The sequence below is a fragment of the Pantherophis guttatus genome, chromosome 3, assembly GCF_059756535.1.
Source record: "Pantherophis guttatus breed Tessera chromosome 3, ASM5975653v1, whole genome shotgun sequence".
Taxonomy (NCBI): domain Eukaryota; kingdom Metazoa; phylum Chordata; class Lepidosauria; order Squamata; family Colubridae; genus Pantherophis; species Pantherophis guttatus.
In genome coordinates, this window is record NC_142065.1 from 63,147,919 (window position 1) to 63,168,986 (window position 21,068).

The 21,068-nt window shown below is 36.1% G+C and overlaps 1 protein-coding gene across 4 annotated transcripts in view; it reads right to left on the bottom strand.

Annotated features, from left to right (window-relative positions):
- The window catches only part of TUT4 (terminal uridylyl transferase 4), a 55,722-nt gene that overhangs the window by 1,590 nt on the left and 33,064 nt on the right, over positions 1-21,068 (bottom strand). For 2 of the 4 annotated variants that reach the window (XM_034415085.3, XM_087891068.1), the window contains 17 exons: positions 20,180-20,901; positions 18,244-18,394; positions 17,712-17,798; positions 15,941-16,044; positions 15,787-15,844; positions 15,579-15,682; positions 12,161-12,250; positions 10,950-11,063; positions 10,163-10,240; positions 9,129-9,306; positions 8,892-8,939; positions 8,721-8,803; positions 8,012-8,127; positions 6,453-6,613; positions 4,883-4,983; positions 2,994-3,186; positions 605-781 (listed from right to left, as the gene is read on the bottom strand). In XM_034415085.3, coding sequence (XP_034270976.1) covers positions 605-781; positions 2,994-3,186; positions 4,883-4,983; positions 6,453-6,613; positions 8,012-8,127; positions 8,721-8,803; positions 8,892-8,939; positions 9,129-9,306; positions 10,163-10,240; positions 10,950-11,063; positions 12,161-12,250; positions 15,579-15,682; positions 15,787-15,844; positions 15,941-16,044; positions 17,712-17,798; positions 18,244-18,394; positions 20,180-20,901 — 2,565 coding nt within the window. Of the gene's footprint in view, positions 1-604; positions 782-2,672; positions 3,187-4,882; positions 4,984-6,452; positions 6,614-8,011; positions 8,128-8,720; positions 8,804-8,891; positions 8,940-9,128; positions 9,307-10,162; positions 10,241-10,949; positions 11,064-12,160; positions 12,251-15,578; positions 15,683-15,786; positions 15,845-15,940; positions 16,045-17,711; positions 17,799-18,243; positions 18,395-20,179; positions 20,902-21,068 lie in introns of all 4 variants that reach the window. The other 2 variants (XM_034415083.3, XM_034415084.3) reach the window with 1 other exon arrangement.

Here is a 21,068-nt window from a genome sequence, read left to right on the forward strand (position 1 = left end):
AAATTGAGTCTAAAAATGCTTGGAAGTGCTGCTGCAGAAAGGCAATGGTTCAAAGGGGAAAAGACCAAAACACCACAATTTGTGGATTAGATTTATAAAAATCAGCTTCAATCATTCTCTAAATATCTATTTTGAACAATCAATGCCTTAATCTATACGTAAACCAATAAAAGAGAATATATGTAGTTTGGGGTTGAACTGTGAAGTTTGGTGTCTCTGAGCTTGATTGTTTCAAATGTTTCAACACCTAATTGGTAATGAAATGTCTCCAAGCAAATACATAAACCAGAAGCCATGTATGTGTGTCTGGTGTATGGAATACTTGCTGCAGTAAAATATGTTAACTCCATATAAAAAGACAGATTTTATTTAAATATCAGTAAAAATGTAGCAAGTTAACAAAGAAGTCTGCCATATTTATTCATATAAATATTCAGAAATTTAATGTATGAAAAGTTCTGTACGTCACACATTTCTTATGTGTGAATACGAACTCAAAAAGCCATGCTTTTATTTCAGTCTATTTCAGAATATATTAAAGACTGCAGCCACAAAGAAACGGAAGATATCAAAGCTATATCACATAATTAAAATCTTACCCTACCTTGAGGATAGAAAGGTTTGTTCAATGGGTAGCTGGCATTTCCCTGCTGCATGTAGTTTGGAGATATACTGTAAGGCCACGTCCCTCGAAGGAGAGGAAAATGGGTAGTAGCTCCATGGTCCCAAGGAATAGGTGGAGGTGGATTTCCTTTACCAAACTGCCCTTGGAAGCCCTGATCTAAATTTTATTGCAAAAGGAAAAGAGAGGAAGCACTAGATGAAATTGATAGCTTTGCAATACACCAGTAAACGATAGCATTTACTCTTTTAAATCTAATATTTAGTATAAGCATTGATATGAATAAGATTGGATATATTATGTACTTATCAATAATTGTTTTAAATTAAAACCCATCACCATTTTGACATTTGCAAAATCCCAAATTGAGGAAGACTGTTGAGAAGAATAGGAATTCTCAAATGTTAAAGATTATGATTAATATAGAATTATGCATAATTGTTATGGTAAAAGAATATTGAAAATAGCTATTTGTCTACATAGAAAAACTATTTTATTGTTTTAAAAATCAGAAATTTTACATCAAGGAAATTATAGATAAAATTTAACTGTGGATCTGTTTTGAGGAATGATGGGCTTGATGCAAAATTTCTGAATAAAAAAAAAACAATTGTTTCTGATTTACAAGTATCTCATACATTTCATATATGCAGACAACAGGTAGGTTCTATAACGATTTTCACATATTTCTTTTCTTCAATAACACCCTAGGCAAAGTTCAGAGCAATCCTGCAAATTTAAATTCCTTTGTATGTCGAACAGCATATTTTTGGAGTCAAACTAACACTTTTGTTCAAAAATGAAAAAAATAAATCAAACCAAAAGCAATTATTAAACAATATGATGCAATCTCATGTTTTTTTTTTTTCAAAAATAGAAATAAAGACATTCTGAAAATACAGAATACTTGACAGGTAGTCCTTCACTTACGACCACAATCAGGAAGGGATTTATTGTAGATTGCGGCACCCACGTGATATAAAAATTTTTTTGCAGTGGTCGCTAAGCAAATCATTGTGGTAAGAGAACCTTTAGTTATTAAATAAAAGCTGCTGTTTTAAGTTTAAACCAGATTAGCAGAAAATACAGAAAATCATGGTCATGTGACCATAGGATGCTGCAACCAGTCATAAAGGTGATCCAGCTGCCAAATGCCTAGGATGACTGTGGAGGGGTTGGCACATTTTACAATGGCCAAAAGTGCTTTATGTGCCATATAGCACCTATTCTGGATCCATCAAAATTTTGAACGGTTGTAAGCAAACAGTCTTAAGTCAAAGACTACCTGTAAAGAAAGCATGACACATCATTTTGGGAATCTTTGAACTATCAAGAAGTTTTTTGTAATTTTTTATTGGTTTGGTTTGACAACTTCTATTTCTAAGAACAACAAACCTAAAGTAAGCCATGAATCCTTCTAAACTTGTTCTAGGAAGTATGGATCAGTCATTGTCAGATAAAAACAGAACTATAAACTATACCTTTAAAAAGGCATAAAATTCATGCTGGTTCATAAACTAATGTATCAAAGTTTCGATCTAAGTACACCAATCTGTAGGATCTTTAAATAAATTGGGTAGAGTCAAAGAGCTAGACACAAATATGTGCTCATACTAAGCCACCCTTCTTCTATCACATATATCATTCCTGTCCCATGTTAAGCTACTTTTGATACTATTTTTAAGAGTAGCATTAAGTGCAACATGAGAAAATACAAATGAAAAATAAAATGGGGCAAAGTGCTTTCAGTTTATGCCAGGATCTGATGTGTTGATTCTCTAATCCAGTTCACATTTGCTAGCAGTTTTTCACTAGAAGATCAGCCTTTTCTTTCAATATCATGTCTATATATACAATGCAAATGTTCAAGCATTTTTTTTTTGTTTACTTTTCAGCTATGTTAAGTCTTGGCCTAAGTATTAAGGAAATTAATCTTCCTTAAAGCGTTTTCTTATAAGCAACTGATTAGCAGAATCAAATGAGCTCAGAAATGGTTAGCAAACAAAACATCGGTATTTGTACAAAGCAAGTGACAATAGAGGAAAATTACCTGAATTCCCCACTGTGCCATTGTTCACCAGTGAGCTTAGAGTCACGGGGTTGTGCCAGGGTCCCTCATGAGAAGTGCTGGGGATTCCCACAGGCCTGGCAGCAGGCTGTGCAAAGATGATACTAGGATCATTCAAGCTTATGGTGCTCTGATTATTGGGTGGGTTGCTGCTGCCAGCTCTCACCGAAAATGGAACGTTTGTTGCGTGAGGAGGATTACCCGGTGCAGAGTGAATAACAGGCCAGGATGTGTTAGGAAATGGAATTTGGTGATGGTGGGGCATTTGAAATACCCCCAAATTAGGCAATGTGGAATACTGACCTGGGGGAGATTGGGCAAAGTTAAACAAAGGCAGCTGGACCTGGTGAGGTGACTGTGCCCCTTGTTGGGGCGGCAGAGTATGCTTAGACTGGGATATTGATTGAGGCTGAGTCTGGTTAATGGAGGCTGGTGGAGAGGAATTCTGGGTAAATTGCTGAGGCTGTGGAGAATAAGATGGCTGATGCGAATCAGACTGGAGAAGGGGGGAAAAAAGAATTGGATTTGGATTAGTTTACCAGTTAAGTGGTAATTCACTGATTCACTGGCTCCTGACAGATAAAAAGTTACCAAAAGGAACTTTTATAACCCCATTTTTACTGTTTCAGCTCAAGAAAATGAACAAAAGATAGTCCTTGACTTACAATTGGGATCAGAATTTGGATTGACCAAACAGATCATTAAGCAAGACGCCATATGACTGCTTCATTCAATAACCACAATCCTGGCGCTCCAGGTTATGTTCATTAAGCAATCTTGTGGTGTTTTAATGGACAAAGTCCCAGCTAAGAAGTTCACAGAGCCTGGAGGGTGGGGAAAACCCTGTGAGACTTTGTCTGGCTCTGAAAATCCTTCATGCAAGCAGGATTTTCAATGCCAGAGCAGAGATACATTTGTAGGTTGCCTTCCCCAGGACACCCAGGAGTCTCACCACCTGAGGTAGCCTGATATTACTACTGCCTCTTCACTCTGGCACCTGCTGAAATCCAAGCATGCAATTCCTTAGGAGAGACAGGCGTTCACTGAAGTAAGTTTGTAAAGGAGAGTTTCCAAGAAAAGAAATGTTCCAAAGATCTGCTTCATCTGTAGGAATCTGCTTGATGGTGCGTGGGAGGAGGGGAAGGGGAAGGAGGAGATTGGCTGCAAGGTGAAGAGAAAAAGACAGGGAAGAAAAAGGGAGAAGTGTGTTTTATCAAACTTTTCCTCTCCACCTCCCTTCTGTTCTGCCATCCCTTTCCTGCCATCCAGGAAAGGCATGGCAGATTGTTATTCCGGAGGGATAACAAACTTATTTCAACAAATTTCCACAGCTCCTAAGCAGTCCTGTGCATGGAGCTTTAGTGTGCTTTGATTTTGGCAGATGCAAGAAAAGAGAGGCAGCAGTAATATAAGGAGCATGGGATGCCTCAAGGAGGTGAGGGAACCCCTGGGAAGCCCACAAGTCATACTCAAGTATCTCTATGCTCTGGCACTGAAAATCTTTCTTGTTAAAATCCAAATGGAAAGCATAGTGTTTCTGAGAAAACCAGCAGGAAATATTGCAGATGGAGATCACAGGAGTGTCAGGTGGTTGGTAATCAGTAGTAAGTGTGAACAGATTGCCAACTACCCAGATTGCAATGACATGATGGTAGCAAGGAGTGCGCATGTGACAATTTGTGATGATCAGAAGTGCTTTATGCCTCTTCTTAGGCCATCATAACTTCAAAATAGTCACTAATCAACTGGTTGTAAGTCAAGGACTATCTGTAAATTGTTTCACTGGTTCAAGTTTTGTACTTAAGGTTTCTACTAGTAGAAGATTTATCTTACGTACTCTTCTGATTAAGTTCTCTTTTAAATAAACAGCCAACTACCACTAAAGTAAAACATGTAACTGTAAACATGACCTTTAATTTTCATACTGCAGTAGCCTATTCATTAATTCAATTCTTTCAACTACAAAAAAAGTCTTAATCTGTGATTTTTGAATATGTGTTTGCATGTGTGTGTAATAGCTTAAATAAGAGAGCTATAAATTGGAAAACAAACTACTGACCTGTCCACCAGGTGTTTCATTGTAAGAATCATCATAAGTACTCATAACTACAGTTGCTATAGTTTTTTTTTAACTGTCAATGCTTGCTACGTATACAAAACACATTCATAAAAGCACTAAAAATACAACTTACACATTCTGATGGTTGTCTGGTACGCAAGGGTCTTTCCACCTGCTGTTGAATTGATCCAGTGACTTGCTGTGAATTTACCAACGTTCTGACTAATTGAGAAGCTAAATGATAAAATATAAAGAATGTATAGTGTAATTTAAATTAAGTGACCAAACTTCAAATAAATAATGTAAGCGCAAAGAAAGGCACATTTACAACCAGAATTTTATTCATGTCTCTTTAGCAGCAATGCTTTATGCTAGGGATAAATCACCACAAATAAGTTTTTCCTACCTTTAGGGAAAATTACTACTGCAAAACTCGCAATATTCATAATTACTACTTGTTTGGACCCTTAATTCTTAAATTACCAGTTATAAACCTTCATTTATTAATTTGTTTACAGCAAGATTTTAGTAAATTCATGTTTGCTTTAGTTAACAAAATTTCCTTTTTGAAATTATTTTTGAAAAAATATAGGGAAGCAGAGCTGCTAAATCAGCATTATGAAGGGCTTTGAAGAATGACAAACACTTGAAGACATTGTGAAGATTAAAACCAGAATAGGGATAGGAATTATTATTGCAGGTCATGAAAAAATGCACCATGAGAAACAGGCTAAATATAGAAGCAACATACACACCTACATTTCAACAGCGATGACTGATAATCATGCATTTAGTTTGTAAAAGATGTTTAGGGGAAAAAAAACCTGTCTACAATAATTCTTATCAAATATAAGGTGGAAAAAATAATTTAAAACAAGGTGGAGAAATCATTTTTCTACTTAATCCAAATACAATTGCAATAATTAACTTTGTATTAACTAATTAATGGGACACGGTGGCTCAGTGGCTAAGACGTTGAGCTTGTTGATCGAAAGGTCGGCAGTTCAGCAGTTCGAATCCCTAGTGCCACTTAAAGGGGTGAGGTCCCGTTACTTGTCCCAGCTTCTGCCAACCTAGCAGTTCAAAAGCATGTAAAAAATGCAAGTAGAAAAATAGGGACCACCTTTTGTGGGAAGGTAACAGCGTTCCGTGCGCCTTTGGCGTTTAGTCACGCCGGCCACATGATCACGGAGACGTCTTCAGACAGCACTGCTCTTCAGCTTTGAAACGGAGATGAGCACCGCCCCCCTAGAATCGGGAACAACTAGCACATATGTGCAAGGGGAACTTTTACCTTATTAACTAATTGCATTAAAATTATTTACTGTATTATAAATAAAATGAATAAAATACATTGCTTTAGTATTACCCTTCCTGGAACTCTTACATTTAAATAATTGCAGATTAGTTAAAAAATAATTATCTATTCCAAAGAAGTTAGTTACTATAGATGCACAACTACTTTTGCAGTCATTACAGGGCAATAAGGCATCACACTTGGTAATGTTGAACTCATCTTACCAATCATTTCTATGGATAGCAAACTCCCCTAAAATTCCTTAAAGTCAAGTAAAATTATGCACAGGCCTTGATGAACAACTATCTTAGCAAAAATCACATTTTGGAATCAATCAGGACAAAAGCCGCAAAAATAGAACTGGAAATATAGGATACCAGACAGAAAATTGGAGAATCTATTTTACCTGCTACACCATTGCTTCTTTGTCTTGTTTGTTTGAATTCAGGACAATCTCTTCTAACATGTCCCATATCACCACACATAAAACATCTCTTTTCTCTGGTATCTCTTTCTTCCTCCTTTACTTCCTTTTCATCATCTCTTTCATTCTCTTTTTTCTTTACCCTTAAGAAGAAAAAACATAAAAGGTATGCCTTATAGTATCCCTAAAAATGTAACAAAATGTAAAAAAAAAAAAAAAGACAACAAGAGAATGTAGATGCAAAGAAAAAGAGGGAAAGAATATTTTGAACATTTTGAAGACCACACTTGAAATACTGCATCCAATTTTGGTCGCCATGATGTAAAAAACATAGAGACTCAAAAGAAAACAGAGAAGATGGCATTTAGACCCAAAAAAAATAGCCTGCATGTATCCAAATTTACAACCCAAGTGTTGGCGATGTGAGTGTGAAGATGCTACATATTTTCATATATGGTGGACATGTAAAAAAATTAAGGCTTTTTGGATAAAAATATGGTGGATTATTCAAAATATTTTAAGGAAAAATATTAAATTTACAGCACAGTTTTTTTGTTGGGAATAGTCACGGATTGTACTGTAATAGAGACTAAGTTGGTTTTGAATTTAATAACAGCTGCCAGGTTACTGGTGGCACAGTACTGGAAGAAGGAAGATCCACCTACCATTGAGGAATGGACATTAAAAGTTGTGCATCTGGCTGAGATGGCAAAAATTTCATCATATCTTAAAGATCATTCAAATGAAAGATACATATCAGAATGGAGAAGATGGACTGACTATATGCAAAAAAAGTATCCGAACAAGAAGATTCATATAGCTTATGAATGAAATATTTTTAAGTAGTTTATGTTTATAGTTCTTGAGTTATAAGGAGTTAAAGATTTAGGGAGAATATGAATGCAATAATTTGTTAGCATATCTTAGCTTTATGTTTGTGAATGCTATACCGTGTGCCTGTTCTGGGAAGTCTAGGGAGGGGGGGGTGGGGGGAAGGGGGGAGGGGGAAAGGGTGGGGAGGGGAGAAAATGTTTGTATTTCTTATAAAACTTTTTAATAATAATAAAAAAAGAAAACAGAGAAGAGCAACAAAGTTGATTAGGGGACTGGAGGCTAAAAAATATAAAGAATGGTTGCTGGAATTTAATCAAAAGAAGGACTAAGGGTGACATGACAGCAGTGTTCCAATATTTCAGGGGTTGCCATAAAGAAGAGGGAGTCACCCTATTTTCCAAAGCACTTAAAGGCAGGACAAGAAGCAATGGATGGAAACTAATCAAGGAGAGAAGCAACCTAGAGCTCAGGAGAAATTTCCTGACAGTCAGAACAATTAATCAGTGGAATGACTTGTCTCTAGAAGTTGTGGATGGTCCAACACTGGAAATTTTTAAGAAGAGATTGGGCAACCATTTGTCTGAAATGGTATAGGGTTTCCTGCCTGAGCAGGGGTTTGGACTAGAACACCTCCAAGCCCCTTACAACTCTGTTATTCTGTTATTTCAGGCTCATTTTATAAACGAGAGGTATAAGTTTTTACTAACCTTCTTCTTTTAGGGCAATCCTTCATATAATGACCAATTTTGCCACAGACACGACAACACCTGTCATTTGGGGCCAGTTCTCCATCAGTTAATACTTTGGAATTGAAAAAATATTCCTGAAAAAGTTTGAAACATATTTACCTAAAGCATTCTATATTCATTTTCCAGAAAAAGCACAGGTAATAACACTTTTATATCTTACTAATGAAGTAATTTATTAAGGAGAAAGGTGTTTCAACCAAATATTCAAAACTTCAGCAAACAGTGAATGTGTTCATATTTTTTTACCCCATGTGTGTGTGTGTGTGTGTGTGTGTATATATACATATAACTGTATCAAACTTTTATAGGCTTACATTTCCAAGACAGTATGCACTTCTAGATGATTGATAGACAGACAGACAGACAGACAGAGGCAGACAGACAGACAAATAGCTTATGCAAAGCAAAGATTTTAGGATTTGCAGAACAATTATTTTAATAATTTCATGAATGAGGAAAGAAAACACAGGAAAACAGAGTGCTGAGAAAAGCATGATTCTATTACTGTAAGGTCAACCTGCTCTACCAGCATAACACATATGTCTTTAAATCAATTCAGTGGAATATATAGTGCAAGATAACATTTAATGTATTTGAAATATCCTACAACACTACAATAAAAATGATTTGCTCATTTGTTAATAAGGCAGAAGAAAGGAGAACTTACAGCTTCTCTTCCTGAGATTGGATAGTAAGGGGTACCAAATAACTTTCTCCCGTTGATTAATGCTTTCATTATGAAATTGGTCACTTTGGATTAAAAAGAGAGACATTTTTTTAAAAAAGCTATATTCATTTTGAAGTTTATTCAGTTGAATAGTACTTTTCATATACTTACTTTTTCTAGAAACTCCTGCACCAAGATTATGATTCAGGTCAAAGGGATCTGAGCAATAACAACAAACATTAAAAGAGTATTTTTTTAAAAAAAAGTCAGTAATGCACATATTTCTTTACAAAAACTACAAATGCAGGATAAATTGCTTTGAAATATGTTAGCATAATGTAGTATAAATGAGGAAGACACTTCAGAAAAACACACTGATTTATTAAACAAGAAATATTCAATAACTACCTTCAATTGCAATACATTTGGATGTCCACTGCTTCTCAAATGTGGTTAACAGCTTCTTCTGCCGAATGCTGATGACATATTCTTTGAAGTCAAATTCTTCAGTGTAAAATCTTAGTAATCCTAACCAGAGTTCTCCCAATGACTCTGTGTTTTTCCCAAGAGAAGGTAAACGTTTTTTCTGTACAAAAGTTATAGTATAAATATGTTGAGGACTTTTTCAAAAATAAATGTAACAATTTTAACCAGAAAACTTCTAAAGTAGCACAGTACAAAATATCTATTGCTGTATTTTATGATTATCTATTAATAGGGTAAGAGGAAAAAAGGTTAAGGCATCAGGATAGAAAGCTGGAGCCTGTGAGTTCTAATCCCACTTTAGCCGTGAAAGCCAGCTGTGTGACCTTGGGCCTGTCAGTCTCTCTCAACCCAACCTACTTCACAGGGTTGTTGTAGGGAAAGTAAGAGGAGGTAGTGTGTTGGATATGTTCACCACTTTGAGTTATTTGTAAAAACAACAAAGGGGGGGGGGGATACAAATAAATAAAAGTATTTTCTCCTCAAAATTCTCTACTTATGCAAGCTCAAAGTAACCAATTCCTTTCCTAATGATCTTATTATGGTAGAGTGAAACATTTATTGGATGAAATATGCATTTGTTTTGAAAAGGAAATCTCTGCCTAAAATATGATAGAGATGCTGATTAGATATGGTAGCTCCAGGTTTCTATATCTACATTCAAAAAATAAAACACAGCTTTTTTTCCCTTCAAAAAAAAAAAAGGAACACAGAAACACAAAAACATGTACAGTGTATGTCATACTAATCTTCACTACGAAACTAGGAAAGACTCTTATTTATTGGTCCAATACTAATACATATTACCTCAGCTACTTTGTCCAACAATAAAAGACTGGGGGAAAAGTTCCTTTTGTAGTTTTCCGAATGGTGAACATATTGCTGGCAGACTATACATAGTATAATTAAAGCAGAATTATACTAAGAATTAATTGATTATTCCAAAATGAGGACTTTACCAGTTCATCTGTATCATCAAAGAAGAAAGCATTCCAACCATCAACCATCCTTTGAGGGATCTGCTGCCCATCAAATATCTTTATCACCATGAAAAATAAGAGCAGAAAATTACAAAAACTAAAAGCATTCCAAATACAAAAATGTTTTAAAAAATATGCATTATTTATCTGATTCTTTCTAAAACTATGAATAATAAAAGAACCTCTTCCAAACTTTCAAGGAAACCATAAACCTCTGACCCAGAATACCAGACATATACACCAGAATGGTGGGGGAAAAGTGATTTGATTGTGTAACTTAGAGGTAAGGGTAACAGAGCATACTTTTGCTAATAGAGAGACTTGGAGTAAAAAAGGGTTATCGAGCAGACTTCATTTAATTTTAAAATCAAATGCCAACCACTTTATCAATAATAGAAGCATAACTTATTTGCTTTTACTTGTAGATAACTAAGTCATTTCCAAACATTTTAAATTATAATTCCACAGTACCTAATTATTAGCCATGTTGACTAGGGATTATGCAAACTAGTTCAAAATATCCAGATTACCTACTCCTATTAAAGACATTGTTCAGACTTTTGTTGGTAAGGAAACTCTACATCTTATGGGGAAAACTACTGTATATACAATCCATGTGAAATGCCTAGGAAAAGATCCAAATTTGATTCAGTAATTCTTCAAAAAGAACCCTAACCAACACTAACCTCATAAGAAAATTATAAGAAGAGACAGAAATCTCAAAACTGTTTTCCATCATAGTTTTTTTTTCCCCTTCAAAATTTACCTCTTGCAGTACTGGGATTACTGGTGGTTCTCTCTGTTGTAAGAAGTATAATACCATGAGAATATAAGCATATGAAGAGAGACTTCCTCTGGATGCATCTCCAATATCACAACGCTGTTCAAACATTTTCAATGCAAAAAACATACAGCAAGTTATTTTGGGTAACAAATATACCTTCAGAATAGAAACTAAGAAAAAACATTTTATGCCAACCCAAAATATATCTTCAGTAAAACATAACTAGAGTCAAATGCACACTGTTACTGATATTTTATACTTCGATTTATGATTTTATTCTAGGAACAGCTAACCTGGTATCTTGAGAAACTATAGGAGCATGAATGTCTCAAGAGAGTAGAGTGTAGCAGAGCACCAGCTATTTTGTTTATGTATTTTATCCACTGATTTAAAAAGTCCAGTCATTCACTTTAAATGAGCAGAATTCCATTTGATCACTCATTTCAATTTGATCAGGAACTGCTGACAAGCATGTTCTAAATAATGTTTTCAAGGTACCTAAAAAACATCCTCCATCCCTCAGCAAACTTCCTACTCAGAATATTAAGCTAATATGGGAAATTTTGTCAAACATACATACACACACAGAAATAGAACGATACATACATACCACTTCCCCACAATTTACTAAAAAATAAGGTAATTTTTAAAGGCTTGTTCCTAATAAATCCATGTTGGATCCTGGTATATATCATACTGTTTCCAAAAATAATAATCTTATAATCTTTCCATGATTACAGTTTACAAACAAGTTGGAAACTTGCTTTGTTTTCTTGAAAACAAAAGAAAAATGATTTTATTCTGTTCTTCAAGATAATGTCAACCATGCTACCATGTTCATTTCCATGAATGGGCAGATGTGAATAGTTGTCTACCAACTGTAAATTTTCCTCTCTATTTTATCACAGAATTCTGCTGAGTCTTCTGAACTCTTTGAACAAAACTATATAGGGGCCTTTGTGTATGATGTGATTTTTTTCTTTACTTAGGGATAATGGAGTTAGTAATATCGCACTCACTAGTGAATCTAAATCCAGTTGAGACACAACTGTACTAACTTTCAACAATTCAGCACAGCAGTCACCATTTTAGTGCAATTAAAAAATAGCCAGTGTTTGAATTACCCTCAGTTATTTGGTGGAGGAATACTGAACACAGCTTGTGTTTTAAAATCTCATCAATATTGCATTTACCTTTGCAAAAACTTTCATTGTGTATCCCAAATATTGCACTCTTGGATCAATGGCTGCGTAAGTTGCAAGCATTCTTGTGTTATGCTGTGCCTAGAAAACAAGTATATCAGATTATATTCAATAGAGTAACATTAAGGTGTAATCCATTATATGAATCATGTAACAGCCGAGATCAGAGAGGTAGGAACTAGTAGTTCCTAGGATACAGAGAACTGTATTGTAATGTAAATGTATCTTTACTGACCCTCAGAGCCATCAAGAGGCTAGCCAAATACAGTCAGGTCCAGAAATATTGGGACATCGACACAATTCTAACATCTTTGGCTCTATACACCACCACAATGGAGTTGGAATGAAACAAACACAATGTGCTTTAACTGCAGACTGTCAGCTTTAATTTGAGGGTATGTATATGCAACTCAGGTGAACGGTGTAGGACTTACAGTAGTTTGCATATGTGCCTCCCACTTGTTAAGGGACCAAAGGTAATGGGACAGAATAATAATCATAAATCAAACTTTCCCTTCTTAATACTTGGTTGCAAATCCTTTGCAGTCAATCACAGCCTGAAGTCTGGAACGCCTAGATATCACCAGACGCTGGGTTTCATCCCTGGTGATGCTCTGCCAGGCCTCTACTGCAACTGTCTGCAGTTCCTGCTTGTTCTTGGGGCATTTTCCCTTCAGTTTTGTCTTCAGCAAGTGAAATGCATGCTCAATGGGATTTAGGTCAGGTGAATGACTTGGCCATTGCATAACATTCCACTTCTGTCCCTTCAAAAACTCTTTGGTTGCTTTTGCAGTATGCTTTGGGTCATTGTCCATCTGCACTGTGAAGCACCGTCCAATGAGTTCTGCAGCATTTGGCTGAATGTGAGCAGATAATATTGCCCAAAGCACTTCAGAATTCATCCTGCTGCTTTTGTCAGCAGTCACATCATCAATAAATACAAGAGAACCAGTTCCATTGGCAGCCATACATGCCCACGCCATGACACTACCACCACGCTTCACTGATGAGTGGTATGCTTAGGATCATGAGCAGTTCCTTTCCTTCTCCATACTTTTCTCTTCCCATCACTATGGTACAAGTTGATCTTGGTCTCATCTGTCCATAGGATCTTGTTCCAGAACTGTGAAGGCTTTGTTAGATGTTGTTTGGCAAACTCTAATCTGGCCTTCCTGTTTTTGAGGCTCACCAATGGTTTACATCTTGTGGTGAACCCTCTGTATTCACTCTGGTGAAGTCTTCTCTTGATTGTTGACTTTGACACACATACACCTACCTCCTGGAGAGTGTTCTTGATCTGGCCAACTGTTGTGAAGGGTGTTTTCTTCACCAGGGAAAGAATTCTTCGGTCATCCACCACAGTTGTTTTCCATGGTCTCCCGGGTCTTTTGGTGTTGCTGAGCTCACCAGTGCATTCCTTCTTTTTGAGAATGTTCCAAACAGTTGTTTTGGCCACGCCTAATGTACTTGCTATCTCTCTGATGGGTTTGTTCTGTTTCTTCAGCCTAATGATGGCTTGCTTCACTGATAGTGACAGCTCTTTGGATCTCATCTTGACAGTTGACAGCAACAGATTCCAAATGTAAATAGCACACTTGAAATGAACTCTGAGCCTTTTATCTGCACACTGTAATTGGGGTAATGAGGGAATATCACATACCTGGCCATGGAACAGCTGAGAAGCCAATTGTCCCATTACCTTTGGTCCCTTAACAAGTGGGAGGCACATATGCAAACTGCTGTAAGTCCTACACCGTTCACCTGAGTTGGATGTACATACCCTCAAATTAAATCTGATAGTCTGCAGTTAAAGCACATTGTGTTTGTTTCATTCCAACTCCATTGTGGTGGTGTATAGAGCCAAAGATGTTAGAATTGTGTCGATGTCCCAATATTTCTGGACCCGACTGTATTTATGAACTCAAAGTGGGAGGAGGAAAAATTTCAGAATTTAGGAGCATAAAGAGAGAGAAAGAGAGGGGTGGGATGAGGCTCTGGCTTTTTTGCACTATAGCAGACAACCAGTTTTATAAGGTTTCATTCTTGAGAAGAAAGATTCTAATCATAGACATCTATGTTTGACCATAGATACCAAAGTGATGAAATATGCATTGTGAAACAATTTCATTTATTTTTCAAATTTATGCAATGCCCATCTTACTGTCTCAGTGACTCTGAGCAGTAATCATAATACATACAAGCTTTGCCCTTTCAAACTTAAATTCTAGTCTCATATGCAGAAGAATTTGCATGACATTGTAAGACACTATCTTGCTTGCTCCCACATCTCTCCTGACGATACCATGATTCTAGCTTAGCTGACTCAAGACTGAGGAGTTTTATGTTAAGTGAAGCTATATGCTAAATAGGGGTCAAATGTCTGGAAAGCTGTGATTTATTGCTAAGGTCTACTGTAAAACTTAACAGATCATCACAGAATGAGATTCTATGGCCCCTGATTGTTTTAAGATTTTAAATTTATCACAGGAATCCCAAACAAATTAAAAGTGCAATAAATGAATATTATGTAATAAAATATACAATGAAATCATTTATATGCTTACACAGAAATAGCACCTTATGAGTAAAATATAACTAACTTCTCAATAAATGAGCACAGAACTGCAACTGGGACTCTGCAACTGGGTAAACTGCTGTTTTAATTAACTTTATAATTCAATAATTCAAGTATTGCTTATTTTTTGTAGATACTGATTACAATTTTTAGACTTGGCCTGGAAATACACATCATGTTGCATGGAAGAGGGGGCAACTTTGCCAGCTTAGGGATCGTGCCATGTTTGAATGGCATAACAAACCCCATTTTAAAAAAAGGGAAGAAGTCTTAGGAATGTATCCTGAGAGCTGAGAGTGATATATGATAGCTGGAAAGATGTCACAATGAAACTAATTTTCTCTCATTCTAGAGGGAAGGATATGGAATAAACTATTTAAATTACAAGAAGGCAGATTCCAATTCAATTACAGAAAAAAAATTCCTAAGAGAAAGAGAAATTCGACAGCACAATAAATTACAGAATGGATCTCAACTCCCCTTTGTTAGATATGTTTAAGCAGAAGCCAGATACATATCTAGCAGAGATGCTTTAGATTTTTGTACTGAGTTGACTCATTGACCTGCATAGTTTGATTTATGATTTCATGATTATTCATGAATATTAGGGAGTAAAAGGCTGCCAGAAACATCTGTAAAACTTAAAGCACCAATTTTGCTTTTCAATCTCCTCCAAGTATAAGGAAGGGCCCAAATTTTGATCAAACATGTGAGGATGTGGAGCTCTGGAATCATAAAAAGAATTTGATAAGTTATCCAGTTCTCAGGCCACGCATTTTGCATAAATAACAATACTGATATGCTAAGTATCAGTGGAAACTGAAAGATACTTGCCAGGGTGTTATATAAGCTGATATCACCTTCTAAGCCACTTTGTCTGTGTTCAAATTTTACTATAGGCACTTTGGCTGTTGTTATAGGCAGAATGTTTTTTAAACCTGCAAAGGTAAGTAATACTTCTTAAAACTGAGAATGTTAAAAACTAAGTAAAACTAAACAAAATGTATAAAATATTATTCAATATGCAATATCCTAATCTTACCTGGATGTTTCTTAAGAACTTTTGCCAAGCTTTCAATAATTTCCTTACAATTTAATTTCTGGAGAAAATGAATAAAAACACTGTATTATTATTTACAACATGCTACAAATACTTCCAAGAACAAAAGTATGCAAACCTATTTCAAAAGAATTACCTCTGCATTTTCATAGCCTTCCAGAGTCATGCAGATATCCAGATCACTATCACGGAATCCAAATCCATTCTTTGAAGAGCCAAATAGGCACAGCCTAGCCTTGTCTGAGCAAAATAAAGAGAGACAGAGATCCCCATAATGGAAAAAAACATTTTCATAATCAAAAGAATTCATACTCTTATAAATTTTCCAATTCCAATTCTATAGTTGTTTATAAGCAGTCACTTTTTCCTATGATCAATGCATGCCCCAACACAACGGTCCCCAAACTTTCAGGTTCTGTGGACTGATGGCGGCAGCAATAGGTAGGGGATGGTTTTATGCGTGCATGCGCTGCTTGCCCACTGCTTGCATGGCCCAGTTCCCAAAAGTGCGGACCAGCACCAGGCCATGGACCATGGGTTAGGGATCCCTGATCTAACATCTTTGAATATTTGATCATGAACTGAAACACATTTCCTTAATTAATCATGCATATAAAATAGTACTGTGAACTATCACAGAATAATCTTAAATATACAACACAGATGTCAAACTCGTGACATCACAATGTCATCATGTGATGTATCGAAACTTTTTCCTTTGCTAAACAGGGGATGGGCATGGCCAGTGCATAATGCATCCGGCCAGCCGGCTTGACACCCCTGGTCTACAATATTTAGGGATCAAATAAATGCATTTAAAATGCAAAATATACACACAATTGAGAAACACACACACATTTGGGTCCTAACCGTTTTACCTAGATATTTTTCAAGTTATACTAATGCACACATGCAGCAACCTAAAGGCAAAGGTTTCCCCTATCCAGTTATGTCCAACTCTAGGGAGTAGTGCTCATCTGTTTCTTAGCTGTGGGAGGGAGCATTGTCCAAAGACATTTCCATAGTCATGTGGCTAGCTGAGGTGCACAAAACACCGTTACCTTCCCATCAAAGTGGTAGCCATTTATCTACTCATATTTGCATGCTTTCTAACTGCTAAGTGGGCACTAGCTGGGGCGAATAATGGGAGCTCACTCTGTTGTGAGGTATTCGGGTCTCAAACTGAGGCATTAACTGCTGTAGTGCTAATCAGAATGTTATATCAATTTTTAAAATCTAATTAATTACTGCTGTTATCAACTTTTGTTTGAAAGCACAGAACCTTTAGAAGATTTTCAAAGGATGTGGAATGACCTGACCATGTTCTTGACATCTCTTATCTAAAATATTACTTCACTAATGTTAAAGAGAAATGTTAAAGTATAGGGCATTAAGGCGCTATTATACAGGTAGATACAGACAGCTTAATGCTTTAGAATTATGTAATTTTGATACTGTATTGTCAAGGCAACATATAATTCTAAGATAATGTTGGATTGCATCCAACATGGTGCAAATATATTTTCTTCACATGCCACAGAAATATCCTTTCCTTTCTTCCACTTAAGCCCTTCATAATCCACTTTATATCTACACTGAAACATTTTCTGGTCCTTAAGAGCAAGCCCATTTCACTGGAAGGTGAACAGAATTGGATATAATTAGTTTAGTATTAATTTATTAGACCCAGGCTTCACTAAATCTTTCAGAAGTCCACTGAAATCAGTAGAAATTTTAGTACTCATTATTAATATGACTAAATCTAAATACAATTTTATTTATTTAATATTTGTGGTAATATCTCTGCTAAGATGGAAATATTGTGTGAAATATTTCAAATTTTCAAAGCACTGCTTAAATGGCTATAACATATGCTTTTGTTGACATAAAGATTTCTTATTATATACCATTATATTCTTTCCGAATGAATCTTTCCAAACTTGCCAGAATCTGCTCTCGATTTTGTTGTTCTGAGAAAGGAGGTGATAATTCATCTAGACAAATAAAAAATAATTGAGGTATTTGGCAGTATCTAAAGCCAAGCATAAGTTATCTTTCAATTAATTCTTCTATGAAGTTGTACAACAATTCTTATTATTTACAGTATTTTACAAGGGTTTCATACAACAACCATTTGCAACCTCTCGTTTTTCTCATTGTTTTCTTAAATCTTTTTTCTCTCTCAAAAAAAAAATCCATTTTGGAATTACAAAATCTGGTGGTTTCAAATGTATCCTTGATGTTTTTATAAACCTTATTGTCAGATACATGGCAAAGTCCAAACTGTCATGTTTACCTGAATGTGAATTGAAACACAAGAGCCTATGTTATTGATGGCAGTACATCAATATATTTCCACCGAGTTAAGTTAAAATCTCATAGTAATGTGAGCCTTTACAAAAATTTGAACCTATTCAAAAGGACAAAAATGTTACTTACCAAAGCACCTTTTACATACAAGATCAAGTATTTCTCTAAATCTATTTGTCATTGGTGGTAGTGGGTTTAAATCAATTTTCTTAAAATCTTCTGGGCAATCATTTTTGGAATGGCCATCCCTTTTGCAGATACTGCATACTATAGTTGGAGGCTATGAAAAAAACAAAATAGTATTTTACACACTGGGTTATTTCTCTAAATGGTATGTGTATGTGTCAACTTATGTACAGTTGCAAGAAGAAGTATGTGAACCCCTTGGGATTACGTGGAGTTTTGCAAGAATTGGTCATAAAATGTGCTCTGAACTTCATCTAAGTCACAACAATAGAAAAACACAGTCTGCTTAAAATAATACTACACAACATTAGATGTTGCCATGGTTTAATTGAACATAACATGTAAATATTCACAGTGCAGGGAGGAAAAAGTATGTGAACCTTTGGACTTAATAACTGGTTGACCTTCCTTTAGCAGCAATAACCTCAACCAAATGTTTCCTGTAGTTGCAGATCAGACCTGCACAACGATCTGGAGTAATTTTGGACCACTCCTCTTCACAAAACTGTTCCAGTGTAGCAATATTCTTGGGATGCCTGGTGTGAATCGCTCTCTTAAGGTCATGCCACAGCATTTCAATCGGGTTGAGATCAGGACTCTGACTGGGCCACACCAGAAGGCATATTCTGTGCTGTTGAAGCCATTTTTTTGTTGAATTACTTGTATGCTTTGGGTCATTGTCCTGTTGCATCACCCATCCTCTGCGGAGCTTCAGTTGGTGGACAGATGGTTGTACGTTTTCCTGCAAAATGTCTTGATAAACTCTGGAATTCATTTTCCCATCAATGACAACAATCCGTCCAGGCCCTGAAGCAGCAAAGCAGCCCCAAACCATGATGCTCCCTCCACCATGTTTTACAGTGGGGATGAGGCTTTGGTGTGGTGTGCTGTGCCTTTTTTTCTCCACACATAGTGTTGTGTGTTCTTCCCAAACAACTCCATTTTGGTTTCATCTGTCCACAGTATATTTTGCCAGTAGTGCTGTGGAATATCCAGGTGGTCTTTTGAAAATATTGCGCTGCAATATTTTTTTGGGACAGCAATGGCTTCATCCGTGGTGTCCTCCCATGTACTCCATTCTTGTTTAATGTTTTCCTTATTGTAGATGTGTCAACAAAAATGGTAGCATGTGCCAGAGATTTCTGTTGGTCTTTAGCTGACACTCTAGGATTCTTCTTTACCTCATGAAGCATTCTGCGCTGTGCTCTTGCAGTCATTTTTACAGGACGACCACGCCTAGGGAGAGTAGCAACAGTGCTAAACTTTCTCCATTTGTAGACAGTCTGGACACATGAACATCAAGGCTTTTGGAGATACTTTTGTAACCCTTTCCAGCTTCATGCAAGTCAACAATTCTTGATCGTAGGTCTTCTGAGAGCTCTTTTCTGCGAGGCATGGTTCACATCAGACAGTGCTTCTTGAAACCAATAAACCCAAAACAGGTGTGTGTTTTTAAAGGGCAGGACAGCTGTCAGAAACACATCTAATATCATCACACTGATTGGAGTCAAGGTTGGCTCACTCCTGGCTCCAATTAGCTCTTGGAGAAGTCATTAGGCTAGGGGCTCACATACTTTTTCTTCCCTGCACTGTGAATGTTTACATGTTATGTTCAATTAAACCATGGCAACATCTAATGTTTGTGTAGTATTATTTTAAGCAGACTATGTTTTTCTATTGTTGTGACTTAGATGAAGTTCAGAGCACATTTTATGTCCAATTCATGCAAAACTCCACGTAATCCCAAGGGGTTCACATACTTTTTCTTGCAACTGTATGTTTGATAGTGGAAATACATTGTTGCATAGTAAGAAAATTAAAATTAAATAAATGAAGTAATTTAATAAAATATAAAAGGACTTTTGATTTTCATTTTTACCTTTCCAGAAGTCAAAATAAATTTATCGAACACATAATGCATGTCTTCTGTGGTGACTTCATCTCTAATGTCTTGAGTTTCCTCTACTACTTTGCAATTGTGCGAGGTAGCTGATATGCTAGTGCCTGAGCACATGCTATCTGTTGGATATTCCATTACTGAATCCAGTCTTTCAGTGTCAGATAATCCACTAACAGAATCTGTATCAAGGGATTTATGTTCATTAAAAACACAACAGTGGCTTAGTTCTTCTTCAGCTGAAAACTCTTGATCATCCTTTCTTTTAAGTGATTTGTGTTCTAATTCACAGCATTCATTAGTAATAAACAATGTAGTTTCTTCTTTATCTCCAGAATCTGTGTTTATAATTTCTGAGTTTACTAAAAAGCTTTTAAGTTTCTCAGTACATCTCCTAGTCATAGATTCCATTTCATTACATTCATTAAATTTACACTCCTGTAAATTACTTCCATGACCTGGTTTATGTTTTCCTGTAACATTGGCCTGCTGTGGAAGGCAACAGTTGATTACAGGTTCTCCAGTTCTTTTGCTACCTATTTTTCCCTTTTCCTTTTTCTTGGTATCTGTTTTGGGCTTAGTCTCATCTTTACTCTGGGGGCATGCAAAGTATTTATACGCTGTCCTGAACCTCTCCAGGATGTATTCAAACACCATCTGGCTGTTCAGACTCCGTGCAACATTTCTTTTTAGTGCAAAGGGATCTAAGAAAAAGGAAACAAAATAATTAGATACTGCTTTTCAATTAGGAGTTTCAAAGATGAGGTCAATATACTGCATTTTAAATAGACCTGTTACATTTTAATTGTTTGACTCCTGAAAACATTTAACCTATTACAAAATTGCCTTCAAGTAATCAGATTTTTTTTTT